Consider the following 25,652-nt stretch of genomic DNA (forward strand, 5'->3'; position numbering starts at 1 on the left):
CCCTGAGTTACCTGAAACCCATGCCCCCAACACAGGACACAGAAAAGACATCACTATTATTAGAGAATCATTTATTGGGGAGAATTAATATTCTCCACGAGAAGGAATTATTTTGTGGTGGGAAATTTTCCGCTCTCGAAACGCTGGAAAAGCGTTTTCTGTTGACGTAGAGACGGATCCCTAAACATAGTGCCTTTAGCAGTGGTGAGAACAGCTGGAGGCCCCTGGGCCGGCTTGACGCCTGCAGGTGGAGCTTGGATGGGGCACATGCTCCCTGCGGGGCACAGATAAGGGACGCTTCTGATCCAATAGCTGATCTTTAAGCGCCACGACTTTCTGAGGGTGTCTGTTGTGGTCTCTGATCCGTCTAGAACATGTAGGATAATTCTGGCCAGCAAAGACAACTTCTTGGTGGCAGGACTTGGCGTTTGGCACTTTACAGGAGGGAGCCCTGTAGTTGGAAGGATGCCCCTGGACGGGCTCTGCCTGGGCCTGCTCTTCTGCCTTCTGCTCAGTTTTCACAAACTTCCTCAGGGAAGGAAGGGGCTCTTGAGGGCGGGTGACCTCTGTTGCACACCGCTGCCCCAGTTTCTCCACTGGGAACTTCCCAGGGACCGTCCTGGTCTTCTGAGCCGTGGTGGTCCCAGTAACGGCAGCTCTCCCTTTAACCAGGCCTCTGCTCTGTGCAGATGATATGGGGCGGCCCTTTTCCGGGGGATGGTCTTGCTTTTTGCCTTTTGTCCCAGGACGAAGCCATTGAAAAATGTCGTTCATCTTTTTTCTGAACAGACTTTCAGGAGGAGGCTGTGCCTTCTGTGATGAGGTCTGGGAAGACTTGCTCCCAAGCGTCTCCTCTGATGCTGTGATCTGAGTAGGGAAACTCTTTCTTGTAGGTTGGGATGTCCCCAACCCTGCATCCCCTCCACCAAGCTCTTCTTTGTTGGGGCCCAGAGGGCTCAGTCTCATTGTAGCTGGTGGGAATTTCTTATCCTCGGACCTCTTTAGGTCTTTCTTAGGGACCCAAGGCTCCTGCCGCTGCTGTCTGCTGATCCCACTGTCCTCCAGATGGACACGCAGCACCTGGGAAGCTCCCATGTCCCCACTGGAGACACCGTGGGCATGAGTCAGTGAGGCCTTGTAAGTCAAGCTCTCTGAGGCAGGGGACCTGTCAGTGTCTTGGCCTTGGACCTGGCTCTGATTCCTCTTCTCTAGTTTTGACTTTAATTCCCCAAACAGATGTTCCTTAAGATCCGATGACTTTGGGTCTTGGGGAACTTGTCTTTTTGGTGCAGGGCTTTCAATGGTCCCAGTAATTTCTATTTTACTGTGATTCTCACGTATCATTTGGGAGCTTCCTGGCTTGCTGGTTGTCAACACACTACCAGTTTTTGACTGCAGAGCATTGAGCTCCTTGGCCCTGAATATGTCCCTGGCCGTGTTGTACATGGAAAAGGGTTCCGACTTCATCTTTTTGTCCTGTCGCCCTTCTCTTCTATCACTGGAACTCACTCTCTCATCTTTTGTCTCAGGTTTGGCACCAGCTTGCCTTGCAGGCAGCTCTGGGGGGCATCTGTTGCCTAGTTGAGTAAATTTCTGACTCGTTTTGCCTGTGATGCCACATGTGACAGGCAGATGAGTCTGCCTGGCACCCTTACTCCTCTGAACAACCTCTGCAATCTCTTGGTTGATACCAGAGGGTGATTGTCTCGGCACCCCTTGTCCTTCCCTGCCCATAGGTGATGTAGCAGGGCAATGACGATCCAGGACCAGGGCTGAATTTGTTTCCGCTTTTTCTTGAAGAACAGATTTAGAGCTTCCTCTGTGGGGCTCGAAGCCCTCGGATTTGGAGTCGACTTCCAAAGTTGGGTTATTTGAGGGGGGCCAGTAGAAATAGGGCAAGGACTGGGATGCAGCATCTTCCAATTTAAACGCCTGTATGGATTCAAGGACCCTGCAGGGCAGGCCCCACTCCATCCTCATACGGAAACTTTTAATATGGGTTTCCATCATCTGTTGTGCACTGGAATCAATGAAGCAAAGCTCCTGGAAGGTATTCAGGGAGGAGTCCCCACCCACTGAAGGTGGCAAACTCCTCTGAGTTATTTGGGTGCGGGGTTTGTCAGAAAGCAGCAATGTCTGCTTGCTAGCATGCCATGAACTGCGCACCGTCCCAGGGAGCCGAGCCTCACTGATTTCCTCAAACTTCTTGCTCAAATGTGCTTTCAGGACATTTTCAAGTTGTTTCTGATCTAGACTTTCCTCCAAGGCCCTTGAAGCTTTCCCTGACAGACTTGCCATGTGACTATTTAGGTCTTTCTCAGAGTCATATGCCGGATCCTTATCTGAAGAGCTCTCTGGGTCACTCAACAGATGAGCTTTTGGGCCGTTCTCTGGGCTATGCCCCTGATCCTTCCCCATCTCCTTCTCTACCTGAAGCAGTTCTGAACCCCTCTCATGGAAGCTTTTGGATTGGCTCAATCCAACATTTAGATCTTTGTTCACCGAGATCCGTGAGAGTCCACGATTGCTTTCTGACTTAGCTATCTCTGAGAAATCTCTTGGAGGCATCATCAGTGACAGACACTCACAGATCCTGCGGGGCAGGCCCCACCGGTGTTGGATGAGCCTCTTTCGAAGGTGATGTTCCAGTTTCTTCCTCAGCTCATCACTGAGAGGAAACTCTACGGGAAGGGTGGAGATGGAGGCATGGGCCTGGGAGGCCTGATGGTAAGGAAAGTTGGGAGCTGAAGAACAAAATTCTTCCTGAGATCTTTGGACTACAGAGGGGGAACCCCACAAACTTTCCTGTTGCTTCTGCAACACTTTCCATTCCAGTTGTTGAATTTCAGATGAGGTGAGAGACTCTGATTCATCCGGGGGTCTATGGTAACACACTCCACAGATCCTTATCTGGGGTAGAGGACCAGATGGTAGGATTGGGAGTGGGGATTTAAGGTGGGCCTGGGACTTGACCTGAGTGAGAGGTAGGGGCTGGGATTGGGGCAGGGTTTGAGGCAAGGGTTGGGGCTGGATCTCAGGCAAGGATGGAGGTGGGCGATGGAGAGGTACTGGGGATTCTTGGCCCATGGAGGCATTTGAGATGGTATTGAAAAGGAAGATTGTGGTGCAGTCACGTGAGTCACGGATAGCAGAGGGCAAGGACTCGCTGTGCAGAGATGGGAGACCCCAGAAGAGCTGCATACATTTTTCCTGTAAATGGTCCTCCAAGATTTTAGGATATGGGGGCTGCTCATGCATGTGCAGCTCCTTTGGTTTGCCTGCACTGCTCCAGAAAGGAAGGGAGAATGCTGAGTCACACTCATCAGCATTTGACTCTGACATTTTCCCCAAAGGATTTAGTTGGTGGCCTGGCCTAAGTTGTTTTGGAAAAGAGCCCTTCTCCTTCTCCTTTTCCTTCCACATCAGGAAATCACTCCTCTTTCGGACTTGTCTCTCCAGGAGTGCCAGGACATGAGGGCTGAGAAATGAGAGGTTACCAGGCTCTATAAGGTTAGCTGTAGGGTGTCTCTCCAGAGAGGACTCTGGAGAATGGAGGGCAAGAAACTCTCGATTAAAATCACGTGGTGCCAAGGTGGAAGGTGCTAAGAACAAGTCTTTGGCACAAGCTTGCCACCAGGATAATTCTGAAATTGACAGGCTTGAATGGTCAGTGCCTCTGATTGTTGGGACATAAGTGGACAACCCCCCAGGGCTATCTGGAGATGAGTTCTCTGGAACAGACTTCAATAAGATGGAAACCGATTTAGATTGAGTCACAGTTAAAGGGTGGTCTGTCGGTGGTGAGACAGACAGGCTTGGTGGTGCGTGATGACAAGCCAGTGAGTCATTGGGATTCATTATCTGGGGCAAATTTGGTAAGGGGTTAATATCTTGGGAAAGGGTGCGGTCAAGAGAGAAGATCGTATTCAGAGACAGAGTGGCCTCTGGTTGGAGAATAGGACCCGTTGCCTGGGTGTCATGTGGTGGGAGAGGGGGAAGGGCAATGGGTTGGGGTGGGGAATGGTCTGCTGGGAATTTGGACTCCAAGGGAGGAATAGGCTCTGGTGGCATAGAGTGACCCGGTGGTGAGGGTGAAAGAAAGTCAGCTAAGGGTGTCATTGGGTTAGGTGAGAGAACGGAGGGGGGCGGTGGGGAAGGGTCAGGTGGAGGGGATGGTGTTAGGTCTCCTGGAGGGACTTCTGAGAAGGCAGAGGACAGAGTGAATGATGACTCAGTCCCAGAAGCTGTGGAAGCCATAGAGGACACAGAGGCAGTATCATCTTCCAGGTCCTCCAGGAACAGCAGCCGATTGATTTCAGCAGTTGTGCTATTACACACCTCACAGGAGGGGTCTGGGCATAATAGTTGACGAATGCGGGTGGTATCGAGAGGCCGGCCTAGGGGCCTGCGGGAGACAGGAAGTAGAAAACTGTAGCCAGGACCAGAACAAGGAAAGGAGGACCTGCTGGCCTGTCAGGGGAGGGGCCACCTGAAGCCTGCTGCCCCTTCACAATGCCCCACATCAATGACTTCACCATACACTCAGCAGCCCTCACCCCAAGGCGTTCATTCACATACCCGTTCCTATGGCAAACCCCTCCCATGACTACTGCAGGCTGTACTGAATCCCTGGAATTGCAGAGAACATGTCAAAGAGGGATCAGGAAAGAAAAGACTGGTCACCTTTTCAGAATAGAAATTAGCCTCCTTTTCTCCTCTGTTTCCCTCTGGTAGTTTCTCCAACCTGGGAAACCAGAAGAGTGAATTACATGTAATAAAGGTAGAAGCATAGGTGTTACACGGGAGTCCCTTTATGGGAGACCCTTGGGATATTAACGGGATATTAACTCTGAAAGCCCCAAGAATCAGTAGATGTGGTCAAACGGTCAATGATAATATTAATAAGGTTCACATGTGTTTGTTGCTTCATTTATAAAGTACTGTCACATACATTATCCCATGGGATGTTCAAAACCACCATGTGAGGAACATAGGTCAATGGTTACCTCAAAGAGGAGTCTGATCATCCAGGAAGTCAACGTAGTTTCACAAGGTCAGGACACAGAAGTTCTGACTCTTGGCGTCTCCCACGGCAACCCACTGGGCAACACCCATTGTCCAGGCCCATCACTGCTTCATGCCCAGAGCTGGGCAGAGCAGGAATCTGAGAAATGTCTCGGGTTCTGACTACCTTCCCATGAGCCTTTCCTCTGAGGCCTCTATTTTCTGAGAGGGACTCTATCTAGCGACTGACATCCTCAGAGACCATGGACCTGGGACCTCATGGAGAGGACAGGATGTGTCACCCTTGGAGAGCTCAGGTGGGATAGGTGGAACCTTACCACTTGATGTTCCACCTTTTCTTCTCCTCTTGGCTCTGCCCTGACGCTGAGAACAAAAAGAAAAGAATGAGGAGCGAGGACTTAGTTGGCTTGCTCCTCTCTCTAGGAAACTCAGATATTCATCCAAGATTAATGTCACTCTCTATTTTTATTACTAGCACTTTGTGTGCTTTCCCTTTCTGAATTTCTAAAGGTGATAAGATACTTTCAATTTTTCCTTCTTTGAAAAACTCGAAGGAGGATTTTTGGCTAGAGTCCACACTTGATATTCTCAGTCAGAAGTCCTCTGCTCAAGGAGGGCATAGACTCTGAGGCCCCCAGTCACATCTGTGCTTCCTCAGATAGGACCCTGTATCCTGGGACAGAGCTCACACTCCAGTGTCTGCTCAGAGGCTCAGCCCTGCTCTCCTGATCTGCCCAATACAAAGGACGGTTTGGTCGAATGACGCCCGTCATGGGAATGTGACTCGTGATCCAGTGTTGGGAACAGTGTTCTCCTACACAGAACCCAAACTCTCTAAATAACCTAATGCAGGGCCGTGAAATCACTGATGGGATTTTATCCGGGAATCCTCCACCACACCCAGATGGTCTGTGAGTTTTAAATGGGAAACAGTCCCAGCTGAACCCCTAGTCCTGCCTGGCCTATTCCCCTAGAAGGATGATGTTCTATCCTCTATTCAGACTTGCCATCTTAGGAGTCTCTCTGGACCAACTCATTTAAAAATGTGGGACTAGAAATGGAAACAACAATAAAAAATCCCTGTTGGTGGCTTGCCCAGGGATCCTTACCTTTTGGTAGATTTTGGTTTTCCACAAGGTTGGTAAAGATGGAATCCCCACCAGGAAGCACAGGAACAGAAGAAGCAACCACAACCCACACACGATGGTGAGGTTATAGTCACTATCTAAGAATGTTGAGCAGATGCTCAAAAACAACTCCATATGGCTATTCAGAAATGAGAGAACATTCCATTGACTGAACTCCATTTTCTGAATCGCAAGGCTGCCTGAGGCAACTGAGCTCTGAGAGTGTCCGCACTTGCCTATAATCCCAGGCCTGCATCACAGAGCACTGAAGAGTCACAAAGGGTTTCAGAGGGTGGGGGAGGGGACATGAAGAGGGTGTGCCCATGGCCCCTTCCTCCCACCAGCCCAGCTGATCTCTCCATCCATCCTGGGCCCTCCAGGTCCCTCTGCCCTACCCTGCCATCCTATTTTCCAACTCTGTCCGTTCATGAAATCATACAATTACATTAATGAAATTTTCTGCCTGTTCCACCTGTACTCCAGATATTACCTGGGCCCCCTTTACTGTTTGGAGAGCTTGACTTTGGTTTCACCAATTCCACTGCCTCGAAAGTCTGAAATGCTCCCTGGAATTTTTGCTTGTACCCAGACATTTACACTCAGAATCATATATGTCCTCAAATCCATCTTTCCTTTAGAATGTTTTTGCCTTACATGAACCCTGATATAGAACTTAAAGTTCTTCTTTACTCATTTGGTTTTGTGAATGTTGAATAACAAATTTTAGTTTTTTGCTTCAGTCAGCCTTTACCATCTTCAGCCAGTGGGGCTGACTCAAATAATTGAAATGAGTAATTCATTATTCAACACTCACAAGACTAAAATCAGTACAGGCGTACCTCACTTAATGAAAGGGAAATGTTTAGAGAAATGCATCATTAGGCACTTTCACTGTTGTGTGAACATCACACAGTGTACTTACACAAACCTAAGTGGTAGAGCCTACTACACACCTAGGCTATGTGGTGCTACCCGTATGGGACCACTGTCATATATGTGGTCCATCAGTGACCGAAACATCGTTAATATTGTTACGTGGTGCGTGACTGTGGTGGATGACAATGACAAAACGGAATACCATTTTCAAGGCTTCTAAAATGGAGCTGGGAGGCCATTAAGGAAGTGGGGCTTATGCTTGTACACCACATCCACCACCAGATGTTAACTGAACTTTTGAGCTTTACCTGACAGCAGAGGTCACATCTTGAAGTGTTTCCTCATTCCAAGAAGGGACAGTCTGCCTAGGACCAACTATGTTCTGGCAAGTCAGCTCACCCCATGCCAGAACCAGTCAGTAACTGTTCACTGTAGACCTTTGTAAGCCTGTGTCCTTTCCTTTTATCTACCCCTGCCTCCTTTGTCTTCCTAGGAGCACATTTGAGCTTCTACTCGAATCTACATCTCCTGAATTGCAATTCTTGAGACCCCAAATAAACTTTTTGGTTCTTTTGCAGTTTATGCCTCTTATTTGCTGACTTTATATGGTGACAGAAGTGGGATCCCTAGCTACTGACCTTCAATTCTGGTGCCACTTCACAGACACAAGCAAGGTGCCTGCAAAGAATCTTTTGTGCTCTGTCGTCTCCTCCTGGTGGCTCTGGTTCCTGGTGGTAAGTCCTCCTGGGCCTGGACCTCCCATTTTTGGTAGAGGTCCAGACTCTTTCTGTAGGCGTCCTTTGATACTGGTTCTGGCCATCCTTCCGTTGTCAGCTTTGTTAGAAACTTCTGTTTCTTTCACTCCTTTTTTGGGCCTTTGATCCTTTGGTAAGTTCATACAGATGAGAAATCCATTTTCTAAGAGGACCACCAAAGAACAGCCCCACTCTGGGACTCCTGCTGGTTTTGTCTTTAAAGAATACAGACCTTCTACATGTAGATTTTTGTTCCACTGGGCTCAGATTACTCAGGGTGATTTAAGGCTTCACTGGCCTAAATGGGGCTCCTTTGAAATTCCTAAATTGGTTTATCTGTGCACTCAATTGGAAAAAGCCTATCAAACCAAACAAGTAAAATGGGAAACTTTTTAACATTGGTATCTTGAGGCCTCTAAATGAAACACTGAAAAGGACACTTCCTTGCAAGCCATAACAATGTCATAACTAAGAATTTCAAATGATTAAATGTAAATGCCATCGATAAAAGAATATTAACTCCTCCTGTATTCGTCAGGGTTCTCTGGAGAACCAAGGAGATTATCTATATATAATATATATTAATATTGCTATATAATAGAATATATAATCCATTGTATCTATATTTAAATTCATTTATTTAGTTCTATAAATTACATATATACACTCAAAATTTATATATGAAAGAAACTTTGGCCTCACCCCTAACTGCCTAAAAGAATTTAAGACAGAAGGCCTGTTCCAGGAAGGAGCTGTCAACGTAGGGAACTCTAGATGTGGTAGAGAAGAAGGTACCTAGCCGGGCCCATTTTACACAAGTTCTCTCTCATTTGTTTAGAGATGGCCCAGCAAACATTTGGTTTTCTGTCTCCTTGTGAATTGGCTTCCTCCTCTTTGAAGTCCCAAACCATGACCCCCAACCCCCGCGCCTTTGTAAAATATCTAAACCCTAACCATAGGCCTGGCAGACACGCTGTGGACTGAGCAGCAGCATGAAGACCAGGGTCAACCTGATGACATTGTGGGTGGGACTACTGGCTGTTTGTCCACATCCTTGTCCTGGGTGCCCAGGAAGGCAGTCACCCAGCAACTTGCAGTGAGGTGTGGCGTGTGACTATGTTTCAGCCAATGCAATGGGAGTGGAAGTGGTGTGTGCCATTTCCAGGTTGGAACTTTTGAAAGCAGGTGTGTCTTCTCTGTGTTCCTTCTTTCTCCTTGTGCAGATTGGTTGCAGACAATGATACAGGCGTCAGGAATGGCGGAGCCAAGAGACGGGAAGTCACGGGTGACTGACACACCCTGTGGAAGAGAACCACCTGCCCAACGCGAAACCCACCTTGGCCTGTAAGGTAATCACACATAAATTTCTACTCTCTGGTTATTCTTTTTCGGGATGTGCTTGTTATTTTCTTAACTATTATGGAAATATTTCAAATATGCAGAAGAGTACATAGTATGACCTCTATCTCCGGCCCCAATATCCAGAAAGAACAGACGTTCAATTCTGCCCTATTTGCTTCTGATGTTGCATTCATTTGCTGGGGCTGCCATGACAAAATGCCACACGTAGGGTGGCTTAAACAATAGAAATTTATTTTCTCACGGTTCTGGAGGCCGAAGTTCAAGATCAAGGCGTTGGCCGGTTTAGTCTCTTCTGAGGCCTCTCTCCCCGGCCACTTCTCCCTGTGTCCTCACACGGTCTTCCCTCTGTGTGTGTCTGAGTTCTAATCTTCTCTTCTTACGTGACTATCAGTCACATTGGATTGGAGCCTACCCATGTGACCTCACTTGACCTTAATTACCTCTTTAGAGGCCCTCTCTCCAAATACAGCCCTATTTTGAGGTCCTGGAGTTAGGACTTCAACATATGAATTTTCAGGGACATGATTCAGCCCACAATGATATCTGTGTTTTTAAGAAGCAAAATGTTGCCGTCACACCTAAAATTCACATTTCCATCCCGTTCTCCTCCCTCTCTCATCATAGGTATCAGTATCCTAAAATTAATTACATTCTTTATGATTCCAAGAATATCCATGTGCATGGCTCCATTAACAAAAGATTACATTTTTATGCATAGTCAAGACATACATGTGTATGTCTCCATGAACAAATTCTTACATTGTTATGCACTTAAAAAATGTACAGGAACAGCATCACACTGCACATGTCCTTCTTTGATTCGCTTTGGGCTATAAATGGGGAAGGAAAAACAGCAGCCGAGGGTAAGAGAATAAATAAACGGCTTATGCATAAAAACCCAAAAGGACAGATTTCCAAGAGCGTCGCGGTTGGTGACCATGTGGAGGTTCTGGGAGAGAGGTGGTTCTGGGAGAGTGGTTACCTGGAGAGGGCGTGGAAGCTCAGTGCCCTTTCCCCATGTCTTGCCCTATGCGTCTGTTCCATCGAGCTATTCCCGAGTCATATCCTTTTCTAATAAACAGGTAATCTAGTAAGTAAGAGGTTTCTCTGAGTTCTGTGAGCCGCCCTAGCAAATTCGTCGAACCGGAGTAGAGAGTCTTGGGAACCTCCTACTGACAGCCAGTTGCTCAGAAGCATAGGCGACAACCCAGACTTGCTGTTGGCACCTGCAGTGGGGGCAGTCTTGTGGGGCTGAACCCTTAACCTGTGGGGTGTGATGCTGTCTCTGGGTTCATAGTGTCAGAATCGAGTTGAATTGTAGGACACCCAGCTGGTGTCCCAAGAATTGCTTGTTGGTGTGGGGGACTCCCCCGACCCCCAACCCCACACACATTGGAATTGGTACCAGAACCCAGGAACAAACTGTGAAAGATAAGCGTCTTAGCTTGGGTTCCCATAACAAAATGCCATAGCGTGGGTGACTTAAACAACAGAAATTTATTTTCTCACCATTCTGGGGGCTGGAAGCCTGAGAGCAGGATGCCAGCATGGTCAGGTTCTGGCGAGGGCTGTCTCCTCAGCTTGCATAAGGTCCCCTTCTCACTGAGTCCTCAGATGGCGGGGTGTGTGTATGCGTGTGAAGAAACAGAAAGAGAGATCTCTTCCACTTCTGATGAGGCCACAGTCCTATCTGATTTAGGTTCCACCATTATGACTTCATTTTCACCATAATTACTTCCTAAAGACCTTGTGTCTGGACATGGTCACAACGGGGGTCAGGGCTTCCATTATATGAACTGTGGGGAGACAGAATTCAGTCCATAGCAATAAATAAAGAGCAAATAAATAGAAACAAAGGTTTGGCATTTATCTTTATCATTTCCTTTCTTCCTGACTTTACTGTCTCGCTCTTTGTCTAGCTTCTTGAGCAAGCAGCTCGTTGGTTTCTAATTTTTCTTTTTAGATAAGTATATTGAAGGTATCTTTCTTCGAAGTATTGTTTAATTCCGTCCACCAGATTTTGTCATGTAGTGCTTACAGCTATAATATTTCCTAAGTTCCATATGAGATCCCTTTCAACGCAAGGTTCTATAAGTTCCCGGCCATTATTATTATTTTCTCATCTGTCGCTCCTTTTACAAGTATGTAATGTTCCTCCTTGTCACCATGTTGGTTTTGTCTGGAGCCTTACCTCCAGATTTCTATAGATATACTTTTTTATTGACAAGTAAAGGACAAAATGAGGAAATATCTTTGCTATATATAAGCGTGGTATCAGTCTACACTCCTGGGGCAGTGTAGACTTCTAATCTGTCACTTATCCACCTTTGTGAAAAGGAATTCTAATATTGGCTCACTGAAGTCATTTTGGTCAACAGCAGAGGAAATTGATAATATGTATGTTTTCATCAGTCAGATAGTCCATGTTGTGCTGTATTCACAACAAACTCCTAAGTCTCAGCTAAAAATAACCAAGGTTTATTTCTCAAACATGCTCCATGTCATCAGGGGCTGGCTCTGTATTATCCTTGCTCAGTCTGGAGGATTGAGTAGATGGCAGCTAAAAGATGCTCGATCCAACTTCTTGCACAACTGCCAGGCAGGAAAAACACACTCCCACTGTTTGCCAAAGGTTCTGTCTGGAAGAGACAACCTCACTTTTGCTCAAGTTTCATTCGCCAAAGGCTCACAGAGTCACCTCTGACTTTAAGGGGCCAAGAAGATACATCCCTTCTGTGGGCCAGAGAAGAGCCGACAATATCTGGTGAACAGCAGTAATAATAACTATACACTGTGCTCTATTGTGCCTTCCAAAGCTTATTTTTGCTTTTTGTTTGTTGATTTTTCAAAAATTCCCTTCAGTTATGTGAGTTACCATAAATCCTTCTAGTCAATTTCTTTAATAAGAAAACTGAAGTTAGCCAGAGTTAGCTTCTTTCGCTTAAAAAAAAAAACTAAGGCATTAGATTTGGCGTTATAAATGTCACTAAGCGGCTTAGGAAAGTGAACTTCAGTTTACACCTTGGGCTGGTTTTGAAGAAAGGGTACACACCGATTTTTCAAGGATAAGGTTTTAATAGGAAAAGAAGCAGGGCATGGCATGAGCCAATATTTAGGTCCGAATAATTACTGGTGGCTGCAGCATGTCAGGCAGGGAGCCAGCTGTTTTTGCATATGCTCTCTAAGTCAATTTAATTCTTTATAAAAACAATATGAGGTGAGTCTTACTATTCATCACTTACATATGCAGAAACTGAGGGTCAGGGAGGTGAAATGACCTGTCCGAAAGTCACTTAACTAGCAAATGATGGCTTTGTTTCAACTCCATCATCTGATCAGGCAGAGGTGAAAGAGAAGAATGCAATGTGTGCTTTTGGGTAGTGGGTACTGTTCGGTTTGGCAGGACTGTGGGATACATGCAAGGCAGAGGGGCCCTTGAGTGCTAAGGCAGAGAGTTGGAGTCTATCAGGTAGGCAGTGAGAGGAAGGTTTCTGCATCAGAGAGGGCACTGGTGGAGCCATGCCTCAGAAACATTGATCTGCTATTGTCCTCTACGATGAAGAGAAATGAGGCACGCTGGAGGCCTGGAGACCAGTTGGAGCAGCATTGTAAAAACTCTCATAGGCCTGAATGGGCATGGGTGTTGGCAACGGAAAAAGAAAAAAGTATTCTATCGAGTCTCCAGACGCCCAGGGAATTGCTGAACGAAGTCTGAGTTCTCCCTATGTAGATAGCTCGTACTTTCCATTATAGGTTTCTCAAGAACTGGCTCCCAGAAAAAACCTGGATGGAGAACAAAACAGGTAAGTGCCCAAGTGAGAAATCTACAAAGCTCCTCTCCCCAAAAATCACCTCTTCCCCATCAGTTGTGGGGCCTAACATTTCACCAACGGGGTTCCGTTCTTTCAAGAGTCTCTTATTTAAGTAGGACTATCTGTGGACAAGAGGGAGAAGCGACACTGGGAAGTGTCCTCATTAGCAGCATCCAGGCAAGTAACATAAATGTATGAGGGCACTCTGGGGGGGCACCGTGAAGAACAGGGCACATGCTCCATGTCAGGGGGGCCTCTCGGTTCTGGCTGAGGGGCCCAAAGTTGCAGGATCTACTATTTCAGCAGAAACCTCATAGCCAAATTTTTTGGGAAAGTCCTCAATTTTACAACATTGCAACCAGTTTCAACTTCTTAATATCACTGCGCTGGCCACATTCAGTTCTTAATTTGTTACCAGTTTGCCACCTCTAGGTTAACTGTTAGTACCATTTTATCAAAACCTTTCCATATTTGAAAGCACATCTTTAGTAAAAGTAGCTACAGAGCAAGTTCATTTGGATTGCCGAGAGCTGGGATACAGAAGTCTGGGAGCCGGGCAGGGACTGTAGGGAGGCCCCTGGACCACGTGCTGGGCATCCTGGTGCCTTAGCTTTGAAAGGGAGATGGACGACAGCAGTGACAATATTTGCTGCAACCGGGCCCTCCTGGGCGACCACCCAGAGCTGGGCCTGGAGCCGAAGGAGGGATGGGCAAGCTGTGCTGCTCCCAGCTCCAGTTGGCCCCTTCCCATTAACATTACAGGAGTGCAGTTGCGTGGTGTTTGAAAAAGCATCCCTAGTTCCACGAAATGATTTACAGGACACCAGACTCTGCATTTCAGAGGTCTCCGGTGTACCATAAAAAATATATTCTAAAGGAACAATCTTTATCTGAGCTGAAGCTGCAGTGAAGGAAGCTCACGTCCAGCTGAGAGCAGCCGTGAGCTTCTGTTCACTCAGGGAAAAGTCTGTGTTCATGTTATTGGAGCAACATTTTTTTCTCTCTTTGGCACTAGGTATCTAGTTAATATTTAGACACTATATACATTTTCTTTCAACTGTTGTCCCTGTTATGTGATCAAACAAAACCGGAGATGCCAAGCACATCAGCCCTGTAGGTGAAAGCAGACCCTCCAGGCACCCAGCTGTGGCTAGCAGGGTAAACAGGACTCACTGGAGCCAGCCTCTGGGAAAGACTGGCGCCAGGTGCGTGCAGGGCCAGCCCCTGCCCCCAGGAAGCAGAGTTCGCTGGAGTGCCTCAGTTGACTGCTCTGCCTCTTCCTGCCATTCCAGCCTCGCGTTTCCTCTACCTCCCTGAGCAAAAGGAAACAGGAAGCAAAGTCTAGTCTTGAATGTTCCAAAGCCTTATGATGTTTACCATTCCCCCCAGGAGAGGGAGGTGAGGGCCGGAAATCTCTCTGCAAAGAAGATACCTTTTTTTTTTTAATTCAATGAAGTGACGCACAGACACAGCAACACAACTTCTCTCTGCTTCTAAGTTGTTAAGAGCGATGATAGTCTCAGTCTATTTTAGTCCAGGGAAATCCGAACTCCTTTAGCCGCAATGGCCCCCAAGGGGCGCATGTGCATGTGTGGTTCAGGGTGTCCAGGAGGAGACAGCCTCTCCTTTTGGAGCAAAAAGCATAGTCAACCGGTGGCGGGACAGAGGCAAAAGCTCTAGGGCAAGGAAATCTGGGGGTTTGTGTCAAAGCTCCACCAATCAGGAGCTTCAAGCTAAGATGGGGAGGCTGGAAAGATGGAAGTTGGCATGGGAATCCTGGTATGGACAAGAAATTCCTCCTGGGTCAAAGGCAGGAGGATGTCCAGGAAGGGAGAAGGGCGGGTCATGGATGGACCGAGTTTGCTTGGAGTCCCATGAGAAAAGGGGAAGCGAGAGCTCACCACCTTGTGGCCCCCAGCTTCCTGGTGTGCGGCTCTGGCGGCAGGTGTGGGGCTCTAGTCTCTGAAAGTATTGGGAGAGGGAAGGAGAAACTGGCGTCCCAGGCTCCCAGGGGAGGGGAAGCACGCGGGGTTGGGCGGCAAACCCCTCCAGCGTGAATGCGTTGCGGGGCGGGGGGCGGGGGGCGGGGGGGGCACGATCTCCGCTTTGCCAGGTGCCCCAGCCCTAGCGCACGCCTCCGTTCCGCGTCCCAGTCCGCAGGCGCGCGCGAGGCGCACTCACCCTTCCCTTGGCGACGCGCGGGGCGCGGCGCGCGCACGGGTCCCTCCGCCTCCCCTCCGCGCCTCTCCTCTCTTCCGGCCGAAAGTTAGCAGCGGGGAAGGAACTCGGGGCTGCAACAGCGCGCGGCGGCAGAGGCTGAAGCGGGAGCCGCGGCGGAGCCGGGAAGCGGGGGCGCTGCAGACGGAACAGGTGCAGCCGGCGGGTCAGTGAGCCCCCCCTCGTGGGTGGTGTAGGGCCACCCGGACTCCGCGGGAAGAGTGGGGAGTGGGGCCATGCAGCCGGGCTCTCCCCTGGCGCAGCGGGACAGCGGCCAGGGCCGGGGGTGCAGCGGCGTCGCTTCACGCAGCCGGGGCGCCTGGGCGGCGGCGGCGGCGGCTGAAACTATGTCCGGGCAGCGCCGGGGGCTGCCGCCGCTGCCGCGAGCCGGGAGCCGCGGTGGCCCCGTGGCCCGCACCACCTCCGCCTCCGCCTCCGCCTCCAACTCTCACCGCGCCGCTGCCGCCCGGCGCCTCTGCTAAGTGGCCGCCGGCGAGCAAGTTGCTTTTTCTGTGCACCTTGTCCCTGTCCGTCACCTACCTGTGCTACAGCCTCCTGGGCGGCTCGGGCTCCCTGCAATTCACCCTGGCGCTGCAGGAGCCGCCGCGCGCCGCCGCCGAGCCCCCGCCGAGCCCGCCGCCACCCTCTCTGCTGCCGCCCCCCGTGCGCCTCGGCACCCCCTCGCAGCCGCCCGCGCCGACGCCGGACAACGCGAGCCGCGGGGAGCCCCCGGAGCCCTCCGAGCAGCCCGCTGCCCCCGGGGCCGACGGCTGGGTGTTGGCAATCGGCGGCGGGGGCGCTCGGGACACCTGGCTCCGGACCCTGCTGGCCCCTGGCGAGATGATCACTGCGCCGAGCGCGCTGCTGGAGTGTGAAGCGCAGGAGACCAGCACCACCGACGAGGAGCTCGCAGGCCTGAGAGCGGCCAACGGGAGCATCGAGAGGCGCGGCGCCCTCAGCATCCCCGACTATGGGGAGAAGAAGCTGCCACGCGCTCGTCATCGGGGTCAAGAAAGGAGGCACCCGCGAGCTGCTGGAGGCGATCCGAGTCCACCCGGACGTGCGGGCCTGCGGGCCGTGGGCATAGAGCCACACTTCTTCGACAGGAACTACGAAAAGGGGCTGGAGTGGTACAGGTAGGACTCTGGGCTTGGCGCAGGGGATAGATGGGTGGGGAAGACCCAGAGGGAAAGCTGCGGCTTCCCACGCCCTTCGATATCCAGGCATCTCCCCGAGAACCCTTCGCCCCACGAGGGCTCTGCGGACCCTGGCGGGCCTGCTCGGGGGAGCGCGGAGAGGACTGGAGGCTGGCCAGGGATCACTGTATTTCAGGGTTAGGGGAGCTGGTGTCACACTGCCCTGCCTGCCTCAGGCTCCTCACCCAGGGAGGTGCTTTCTGAAGCTACCTAGCTCCACGCCTGGGAATCCCCAGCCCAGGTGCCCGCGGGGTGTTTCCCAGCCCGGGCTCTTGTGGGGCTCTGCGCTGCTGCGTTGGGGACGCTAAGGCATGAAGCAGGATAGCTAGATTGACTGAAGGGCTTTGAGATCTCCTGGAATCTCTCAAAATCGCCCTCAAACGTATTTGCGTCTCTGGAATCCGACTTTAGTATTTTCAGGTTAGAGCAAAATGAACAGGGAACAGTTAAAAAGATGATGCTGGCGAGTTTTGGCTTGCTAGAAAAGACTGAGGATGTTCCCCATCTCCAGCAACCCCGGGTTGCTTTGGCATCAGGAGCATCAAGGTCTGCACGACAGTCGGTGCCCTAAGAGTTTTTACATCCTGCACCCCTGCCCTTTCTAGCCGTCGCCTCCTTGGCAACAGATTAGAGCTTCTGTCTTGTGAGATGTTCATCTCCCTTGTCTTCCACCGTCTCCCAGCGGTGAGGGAAAGGAGAGGAGAGTAGAAAGTTAAGTGCAGGTAAAATAACTTAGTGATCCGGCTTTCTGGCCCGCCGTAACATTTAAAAAACACTGGAGCAGTTGCCCAAAAGGCAAATCTCCTTTACTCCCCCCCCCCCCTTTTTATCTCTTTCTGAAAAACATCTGGATGGCTGGTCCCATCTCTGTTGCGTCTCAGTAATTAATTGGAATTGTCAGACAAACACAGGCTTTGTCAGCTAAAGTGGTATTATCATCTTCACAAGGCCAATAGGTAAAATAAGGATTGTTTCCTGACGAGTTGCCTTGCTGTTGAAGAGATGTGCTTTCTAAGTTTAAATTGTAGCCTGCGACAGTTTTAGAAATAACCTGACTTCAGAAATATATAGTAAATGTGTATTATATAATAATATATATTGCTATATGTATTATATAACATCTATTATATATGAATATATAATATGTATTGATTGATTTCTTCCGCTTTAGAAAATACGCCTTATGCTTTCAAAGCTTGAGAAAAAGTAGACTTAGGCATAAACATTCCAGCAGGTTAAATGGAAACAGCAAACGTGTCTGTTAATGTCTCGTCTGTTTCAACAGACGAGTTGCAACATTTTAGGAGGCTTCAAACAGCCCCTTCCTATCAAAACAGAAACCAGTCAATGCCTGCTTGAACTGGAAAATCAGTATTTATAACATTGCAAGTCATGGCTTCGAGTTTGCGATTATAATTAAAAAGGTGTCAGGATGATTAATGCAACAACAGCAAACCAGAGAAGGAAGGGGATGTTTGGGAAGGTTTCGGTTGTTTAATTGTTGGTTGTAGGAATGTTCTGATTTCTGCTGTGGGGCAGCTTCAGCCCTATGAGGGTCACTGTGGTCTTTTCCAGTTCTAATTTTAAAGCTGTGTATCTTGTGAGAAGTGTCAGATGCCCTTTGGGGGAAAGGAAGGCTTGAAGATCAGATCTTTCCAACGTGTGTTGTGTTGCTTTGTGGCAGCTGGAAATAGAGATGGGGTGTTTGACTCAGGTGACTTAAAATAACGTTGATGACGTGTGCGTGGTGGAGTGTGTGTCAGGAAGTCCCATCGTAGGGTCCGGAGAATTTTCTGAATGAAAGGATAGAAGATGCCAGATTTTCTCATGTTGTTTTACACTGTGGCTGGGAAAGGAAGGTATGAACCGGCCTCGCTGTCATGACATGGCTACTGAAGATGTCATTCCAGCTCGGTGGTACTCTCAGCCATCACTTGTGGTATTTGGGCCTTGTGGTATTGGGTGTCAGTATTTGGTAGCCACCTGTAGAACTGTTCCACTGGAGAGGTGTGGACAGAACTGGATCCTCTTGATCCTCACTTCAGAGGACCATGCGGTGTCTCTGTGTCCTCGATCTGCTACGCCAGTGACTTGCCTGTGGGAGACCCTTATGCTCAGTGGTGCCGATTGGAAGTGCGGGAGGAGAATCTGTCTAACACAGAGGTAATCATTAGCCACCCAAACCTGGCTGTTGAGAAGACTCCCAGAAACCCGTTGGACCTGCAGGAGCCAAGTGGGCTGGCACTGGCCTTGGACCGCTCTCCAGCCTTATGAGGGACAGCAGTGCTTTGAGGACATTTGTGGGAATTTTACTTGCTGCACCTCTTCAGGCTCCTCTCTCTCCCATGTAGGAAGAGGGGATGACAACCTCACTCTATTGTGGAAAAGGAAACAGTGGCATTGATTCAAACCAGTAACAGAAACTCTTCCTCTTGGTTCCCTGGTGCAACTGCGTCTTTTCAGTGGTGGCATCACTACTTAAATGGTTATACCACGTATTCTGCCTGAAATCTTACTCTACTGTTTAACTGGTTAGAGATCCACGGGTTAATTAAAGGCTTTGATTTCCCCCCATATATTTATTTTGTTTTTGTTTTTCTTTTCAGTGTGTTTCCCAATAGCCTACTAATTCTGCTAGTGTTTCTGTTCTGGTTGTGTTTTCAGCAAGAGGGAGAGCGAGAAGAAATTGGGGCTGCTCTCGGCACAGCTGGCTTGGGGTTTCCTCATATCCAACTAGGCAGCCCTAGCAGTTTTATTTCTGGTGTCACTCCAGCTGTGTCTAAATCTGGGTTTTGCTTTCTTCTGTGCTGTTGATCTAACGTGAGTCAAAGACACATCTGAGTTGAGAACATGTGCATTGGATTTTCAGGGCAGGATGGACTGATGGATTAGGATGTGTGTGTTAAAGCTATGGAGAAGCAAGCCTCAGTTGGTGGATGGACAGAGGCCAGTGATTAATAAGTGGGAGTAGATTAAACCCTCTATTCCTTCCTCTGTCCACCCCCCAAATAAAAGGGTAAAGCCAGAACACACCTTTCAGTATGAGCTGATACACTCTGGCTGGGCAGAGACCTGAACTCTCCTAAGGGATGGGACCTTGTGGCAGGCCAACTGGCTGCCACGGCAGAACTCATCAAAGTGACAGAGACGACTCGAGCTGTGGCCTCCCTCGTGGTTTACAGACTGAACAGTAACCGTGACCACTTTGCTCTGGGAGCCACTCAGCTCCAGGGTGCTGAGAAGGGACCCTCCACGGTTTCCAGTTGTCTGCAGTGGTAGCAATTAATAGGCAGGTCCCGTTGGCTGGGGGAAAATAACTCAGGAAAACAGCTTCAGTCATGCTCATGCCACACAGAGGAAAGTGGTCAGCACCATTATGCGCATGTGGTATTTGGAGAGAATGAAAGAGGACAATGGAAAGGCGCTGGCATTGATTGAATGCCTGTGATTGTGGTGGTTGGTGCTTCACAGACATGTTATCACATCGGGGTGTCATGATGAGGCTGTGAGTTAAACAGCAACATTCCTGGTTTACACTCCAGGTGGCTTCCGGAGGGTGAACCACTTGCTGAAGGTTGCTCAGCTGGTCAGTGGTTGAGTTGACCACATCTGTCCAATTTCACAGTGCTGGTTTCTTTCCCTGTACCACGCTGCCGCACAGAAAGTACTAGAATGTGTTTTCCTTCTTTCATTCAACAAACACTTAATAACGTTTACCGTGTGCCCAGTACTGTTTTAGGTACTGGGGATAAAGTGGAGAAGAAGACAGAGGGAGGACCTGTTCTCGTGGAAATGGCATCTTTTAGTAGGGCGTTAGGGGAGACAGCAAACAAACGAGTCATTCTTTTAACCTTTTTAATGTGGCTGTGGAAAACTTAAAATGACGCTTGTGACTCCCATTGCATTTCCACTGGGCAGGGCTCCTGTAGAGCAGTGCTTTTTAAACTTGAAATGCACATGGATCACCTGGGGTGTTGTTAACATGCAGATTCTGATTCAGCAGGTCTGGGGAGGGGCCTCAGACTCTGCATTTCTAACTTCCCAGTTGATGCTGATGCTGCTGATCCCTGAACCTCACTTTGAGAAGCAGGAGTCTAGAGAGTAATTGGGGTGTGTGTGTGTGCATGCACAGATGTTATTTTAAGTCAAATGGTTAGGGGAAACCTCTCTGTGGAGGGGATGTAAATGAAGTGAAAGAGTAAGATCCTTCCATGTGGAGATCTAGGTGGAGAGGTTTCCAATAGAGGGAACAGCAGGTACAAAGGCCCTGAGGTGGAAACAGCCCTTATGGCCTTACAGAGTGTTCTTTCATTACTTCAAAAGCAAGGTGTTTGTAGCTGGACAAAATTGGGTTTTGCAACTTACTAGTTAGATGGTCTTGGTTGGATAACTGATTTAACATCACTCATTTTCAGTTTGTTTATCTGAGAATAATTCCTTCCTTGCAGGATTGTTGAGAGGAATAAATGAAATAATAAAAGTGAATGTATTTTCTAAGCAAAAAGTGAGTATCCTAGACCAAAAATCCAAATGGACTCAACTGCTGGGTTTTTCCATTTCTCAAATCCTTTTGGTCTCATATGCCTTACCTTCTGTCACAGCTGTCTTAATAGTGAGAGAAGAGTCTGTTATTGGGGGTGTTTTTAGGAAAAGTCTACTAATGATTGGCTTTGCAGTCTACATCTGCTTAACCTCTTAAACCAAGGGTCACCAACTCACATGCCTTCTGGGCCCACAGCGATTGTATAAATGAGTGAAATAGACCAGGTGGGGAGAAACTGGGACGCACAAGCTCTGTCTAAAGGGGCAGCTACGCTTTTCCACGTGCAAATGTGGCATCAGGGTTATCAGATCTTCCAGTTGGTAAGAGAAACTGGAAATCCAGTTTTTGATGTGAAATTATCTGGTGTTTAATGTTGGCAACAGACGGAAATTTCTTCTGAGCGCAGTGTGGGCCAGCACTGCAGACAAACAAAACCCACCTGTGGGCTGGGTACAGCCAGCCGGCTACCAGTCTGTGGCTCTGGCTTAAACTCATTTCGGAAAGTAACTGGCACACCCGTACCCTTTGTAGTTGTCAGAATTGTGGCTTCTGTGTGCTGTTTTAGGTTAGAGTTTTCCTCCTTTGCAGATTTTGCAAGAGCGTGGGGCAAATACCTCCCAGATACATTGCAACAACAGCAAAAGGAGCTGGGTAGAAAGAGGAACATTGAGGCAGAAAAGGACAATTCCCCCCAAAATTTCCCATTTGTTCCCAATGAACATTTTCCAGAAGTTGAGAAAATTTTCAGCTTTTCACTCATTAATGAGGCAGTCCCCTATTTGATCCATATTGATAAACTATACTTATATAATAGGTTCTGGTCAGGTAGATTGAGTAAGACCTGAGAGTTAGAAAAATTGGGTTCTGGCTTTGCCTTGCCCCATCCTAGTTCTGTTGGGCGTTGGGTTACTTATATTAAATTGTTTCTTTCTCTCCTTTTCTTTTCTTTTCTTTTTTTCTAAATCCCTGTTTCTTTTCTGATGAGGTTGTATTGTCTCCGTAGGGCCCATTCGCCCACTAGAATGCTTTGGTTCTGGAGCAGACATCTGTGTTAGACCCTTCAGAGGAAGCACGAGAGCACTGTAGGAGCAACATTATTTGGAGCCTGTTTTTGTATCTCTGAGTCAGAATCCACTGCATCCTCCTTGTGTGACCTTAGACCAGTTACTTAATATCACCAAGCCTCCAGTTTTTTGTCTGCAGAATGGGCTCAATGTTACTTACTTGCAAGTGATTATGTGAGGGTGAAATGAAGCGGCCCTTAAAAAGTGCCCCCACGCAGAGTGTGTGACATGATGAATTTCTTCTTCTCCTTCTCTCCTCTCTCTCCTAATTTTCCTTTTCCTTTGCTTTTCTCCTTCATTTTCCTTCAATTCCTTCCTGTTATCCTGCCTATCAGTATGGAGGGCCCTACAGAGAAAGCTGTAATGCATTTTTCATTAACAAATCGTCTTTCATTTCAAGATTATGTCTGAATGAGGGATTTCAAACCCTGAAGCGGCTCTTAAGTAGCTCTCCAGAGAATAATCCAAACCAATTCCAGAATTTGGTCTACCGTGACATGAGCCGAAGGAGGAGAAGAGTCTGATTTCCTGGGGTACCTGCAGCCAGCCTTCTCCACTAAGGGGACGGGGTATGGAAGGGAGCAGGCTCTCGGGGCTTTCCTGCTCACATGTTCTTGAGCCCACAGTAGGAATGGAGGCCGCCTGCAGTGGAGAGGGACTGAGGCATTTAGAATGCCGAGGGCATGCTTTGCCTTCCATTTTTCTGCAGAGCTGAAGGCACTGGAGAAGGCAGGACTGTTCGAGAAGACCCCGCCAAACTCCCTACGTTGCGATTTGGCCACTTTCCCTGGAGTTCTCTGGCCATCAGAACATGATTTAATTATTTTAACTTTTGTAAATCATACCAGGCATTTTTAGTTTTAAATTGAGTCAGGAGAGGGGCCTTGAGACTTTAGGTGAATGAGAGATTGCTAGGGTTGTGCGTTAGAGAGTTTTAAAGGTTTTGGGTTTGCATAATGGATGCTATTTCTGAAACTGATTGAACCACCGATCTTTCAAGTCATCTCTTGATTCCATTGGTTTCTGCGGCTCGACAAGCTCCTCTATAACTGTTTTGGGAATTTCAGTCTGAAATTATAATTCACTAAGGGAGCTTTTCAGCCCATCTTGCCATTAATTAAAAGCAAGCGGTTGATGATTTTTTTCTTAACACTCACTAGTTAGGGTTGCCTGCCTTTACTTTTTTTTTTTTTCAGTCTTTATTTAAGAATGTGTAAAGCATATTTACAGGGAAACAAAGCAACACATCAATTAGGCAATACTTTTTTGGTTGTGAATGATAGAAATTGAGCTTAAATTATTATAAACGAAAAAAGATGCTTTATTGGCTTATGTAATTAGGAAGTCTGTGGGGTAAGTGGCTTCAGGAAAAGCTGAATCCAGGGGCTTGAATGATTTGACAAGGTCTCTGTCTCTTTCCATTCTTTGCCAGGTTTGTCTCTACCTTGCCTCATTCTCAGATAGGTTATCTCACTACATTTTAGGCAAGATGGTAAGCAGGAACCCATACAAACATTATATGTTTATTTAATTCTTTTGGAAGTAATATATATTTTTTAAATTGAGAGATTTATACTTTCCCCCAAATTACAGAATTGTTAAATCTCATTATGGAAGTCTCTAGTGTATTGTTTTTTTCTGCATTGTGTTGAATTGTAAATGCTATTGAAAATTCCAGAAATATAAAATTTTCTAAATTTTATAGTCTCTTTTCTTGGTCTCTTGAAAATTTTCAGCTAGCTCTATTCACGTAAAAATACCCTCAACCAAAAGCAGTAGTAAACCATAGAGAAGGAAATAACTTCTCCATTAAAAAAGGCTCATATGAAATGACCACACATTCAAGCAAAGCTGAGTTCCCAAAGGCCAAGAAGATTCCGTGATGGATTGCCTCTAAAGGAGAAGCGTAGACCCATATTTTCATGAGTACAGTTTTGCTGATCTAAAGATGTATGGGCACACTGAACAAAGTACTTTACTTATAAATGTAAGTTCACATTTGTGATGTCTGATCACTGAGATAATTAATAATGAGGCTACATGAAACTTAGGGTAGATAAGTGATTTGGAAAAAATTTTTCTTAAGAGCTTCTGCAAGAAATTCCTGGAGATGCCTGTGGTCCAGGTTGGGTCATGTGCTCATTCCTAAAGCTGTCGTTGTGTAGTACCCTGATCGGGCCTGGCTGATGTAGCCACCCCTTTGGCCTGGAGTGGTGGGGGGAGTAAGCAACCAGGGCTAATCCCATTGAGACCATAGGGAATAGTTTCCCCATGAAGATGAGGTGTTCGAGGGTTCTGTTGCTAGAAGAAGTGGGGACCAGTCTAGCCACATGTTTATTAAACCTATAAAGATCTACTTGGGACAGGTGTATGATCTCTCTGAGTATTTTAACCCAGAAAGAGGGACAAAGGGTTAATTTTGGGAGGTTCCATGCACTTGTTATTTTAGTTATTCATTCATTTATTTATTCATTAAACATGTATTGACTTTCAACTTTGTGCTGGGGCAGACATGAATCAGTCATGGCCAGTGATCTGAAAGAGCCTGCAGAGTGGAGAAACGGACAAGTGAATGGTTAGCTCACAAAGTAATAAAAGTCCTGACACAGTGGGGTTTATTCCAGGAATGGAAGGATGGTTCAATCTTAGGAAATCTGATAATTTGACTTATAATTTGACTTATTCTTAATACGGGTAAATGAGAAAAATTCTGTGAATTATTTGATGGATGCTAAAAGGCATGTGATTAAATTAGCATCTATTTCTAATTTTTAGAACAACTCCTAATAAAGTGGGATCTTACCCAAAGCCAGCATCATCTTTTTTTTTTTATTAATGTTATGATAGATTACAACCTTGTGAGATTTCAGTTGTACGTTATTGTTAGTCATGTTGTGGGTACACCTCTTCCCCCTTTGTGCCCTCCCCCCACCCCCCCTTTTCCCTGGTAACCACCGATCACATCTCCTTGTCAATATGTTAACTTCCACCTATGAGTGGAGTCATATAGAGTTCATCTAAGCCAGCATCATCTTTAATGGTGTAATACTAGAAACATTCCCATTAAATCCAGAGCAAGACTAGAATGCCCATTATCATCACTATTATTTACCATTGCTCAGTAATTAATAGATGATGCAGTTAGATACAAAAAAGAATAAGAAAGGGGGAGGTAGAATTATCACCATTTGCCAGTAATTTCATTTCTTTTGGAAAATCTAAGATAACCAATCCCCCCATGAATCTATTAGAAACAATAATAGGGTTCATTAAGGGCACTGATGAGGAAATTACTATGCAAAATCTGTAGTTTTCCTACATGCCTACCCCAACCGTTTTGAAAATATAATGAGAGAAAATATTCTATTTATAGAACCAGCCAACCAAACAGAATAACTTGAAATATATTTAGCAAAAGTTGCAAGGGACTTGTAAGAACCAAATTTTAGTACTTTATGGAGGGCCATCAAAGAAAGAGGAGTAAATGGAAAGTGACCTCTTTCTCTTGGCTGGCATGTCTTTTTTCCATCCCTCCCCCCTCCCCCCCTCCCTCCCTCTCATCTTGTCCCTGGCTCTTCCCTCCTCCCTCCCCCCTCCCTCCTCCTTTGATTAGAGTTCTTTGCTGCTAAGTTGAGGGTGTGTTTGAGAGTGGTCTGAAAGTATTGGTTATATGAA

The 25,652-nt window shown here is 47.3% G+C and overlaps 1 protein-coding gene, 1 long non-coding RNA gene and 1 pseudogene across 4 annotated transcripts in view; 2 read left to right on the plus strand and 1 right to left on the minus strand.

Moving 5' to 3' along the window:
• LOC138923048 (uncharacterized) overlaps window positions 1-14,437 on the plus strand; it is a 56,067-nt gene extending 41,630 nt beyond the window's left edge. The window contains exons 13-16 of one of the 3 annotated variants that reach the window (XR_011436150.1): window positions 7,607-7,762; window positions 9,007-9,132; window positions 12,899-12,948; window positions 13,074-14,437. This is a non-coding gene — a long non-coding RNA (uncharacterized lncRNA). Of the gene's footprint in view, window positions 1-7,606; window positions 7,763-9,006; window positions 9,133-12,898 lie in introns of all 3 variants that reach the window. The other 2 variants (XR_011436151.1, XR_011436149.1) reach the window with 2 other exon arrangements.
• Window positions 55-7,610, minus strand: LOC138923047 (spermatogenesis-associated protein 31D4-like). The gene is made up of 4 exons (XM_070259555.1): window positions 6,135-7,610; window positions 5,343-5,388; window positions 4,684-4,744; window positions 55-4,405 (listed from the first exon to the last, which is right to left on the minus strand). The coding sequence occupies exons 1-4, from the start codon at window positions 6,330-6,332 to the stop codon at window positions 196-198; spliced, it is 4,515 nt and encodes a 1,504-aa protein (XP_070115656.1). The 5' UTR covers window positions 6,333-7,610; the 3' UTR covers window positions 55-195.
• Window positions 14,438-14,520: 83 nt separating the features above from the next.
• The window catches only part of LOC138923023 (heparan sulfate glucosamine 3-O-sulfotransferase 4-like), a 144,807-nt pseudogene continuing 133,675 nt past the window's right edge, over window positions 14,521-25,652 (plus strand).

The sequence above is a fragment of the Equus caballus genome, unplaced genomic scaffold (genome assembly GCF_041296265.1).
Source record: "Equus caballus isolate H_3958 breed thoroughbred unplaced genomic scaffold, TB-T2T haplotype2-0000440, whole genome shotgun sequence".
Taxonomy (NCBI): domain Eukaryota; kingdom Metazoa; phylum Chordata; class Mammalia; order Perissodactyla; family Equidae; genus Equus; species Equus caballus.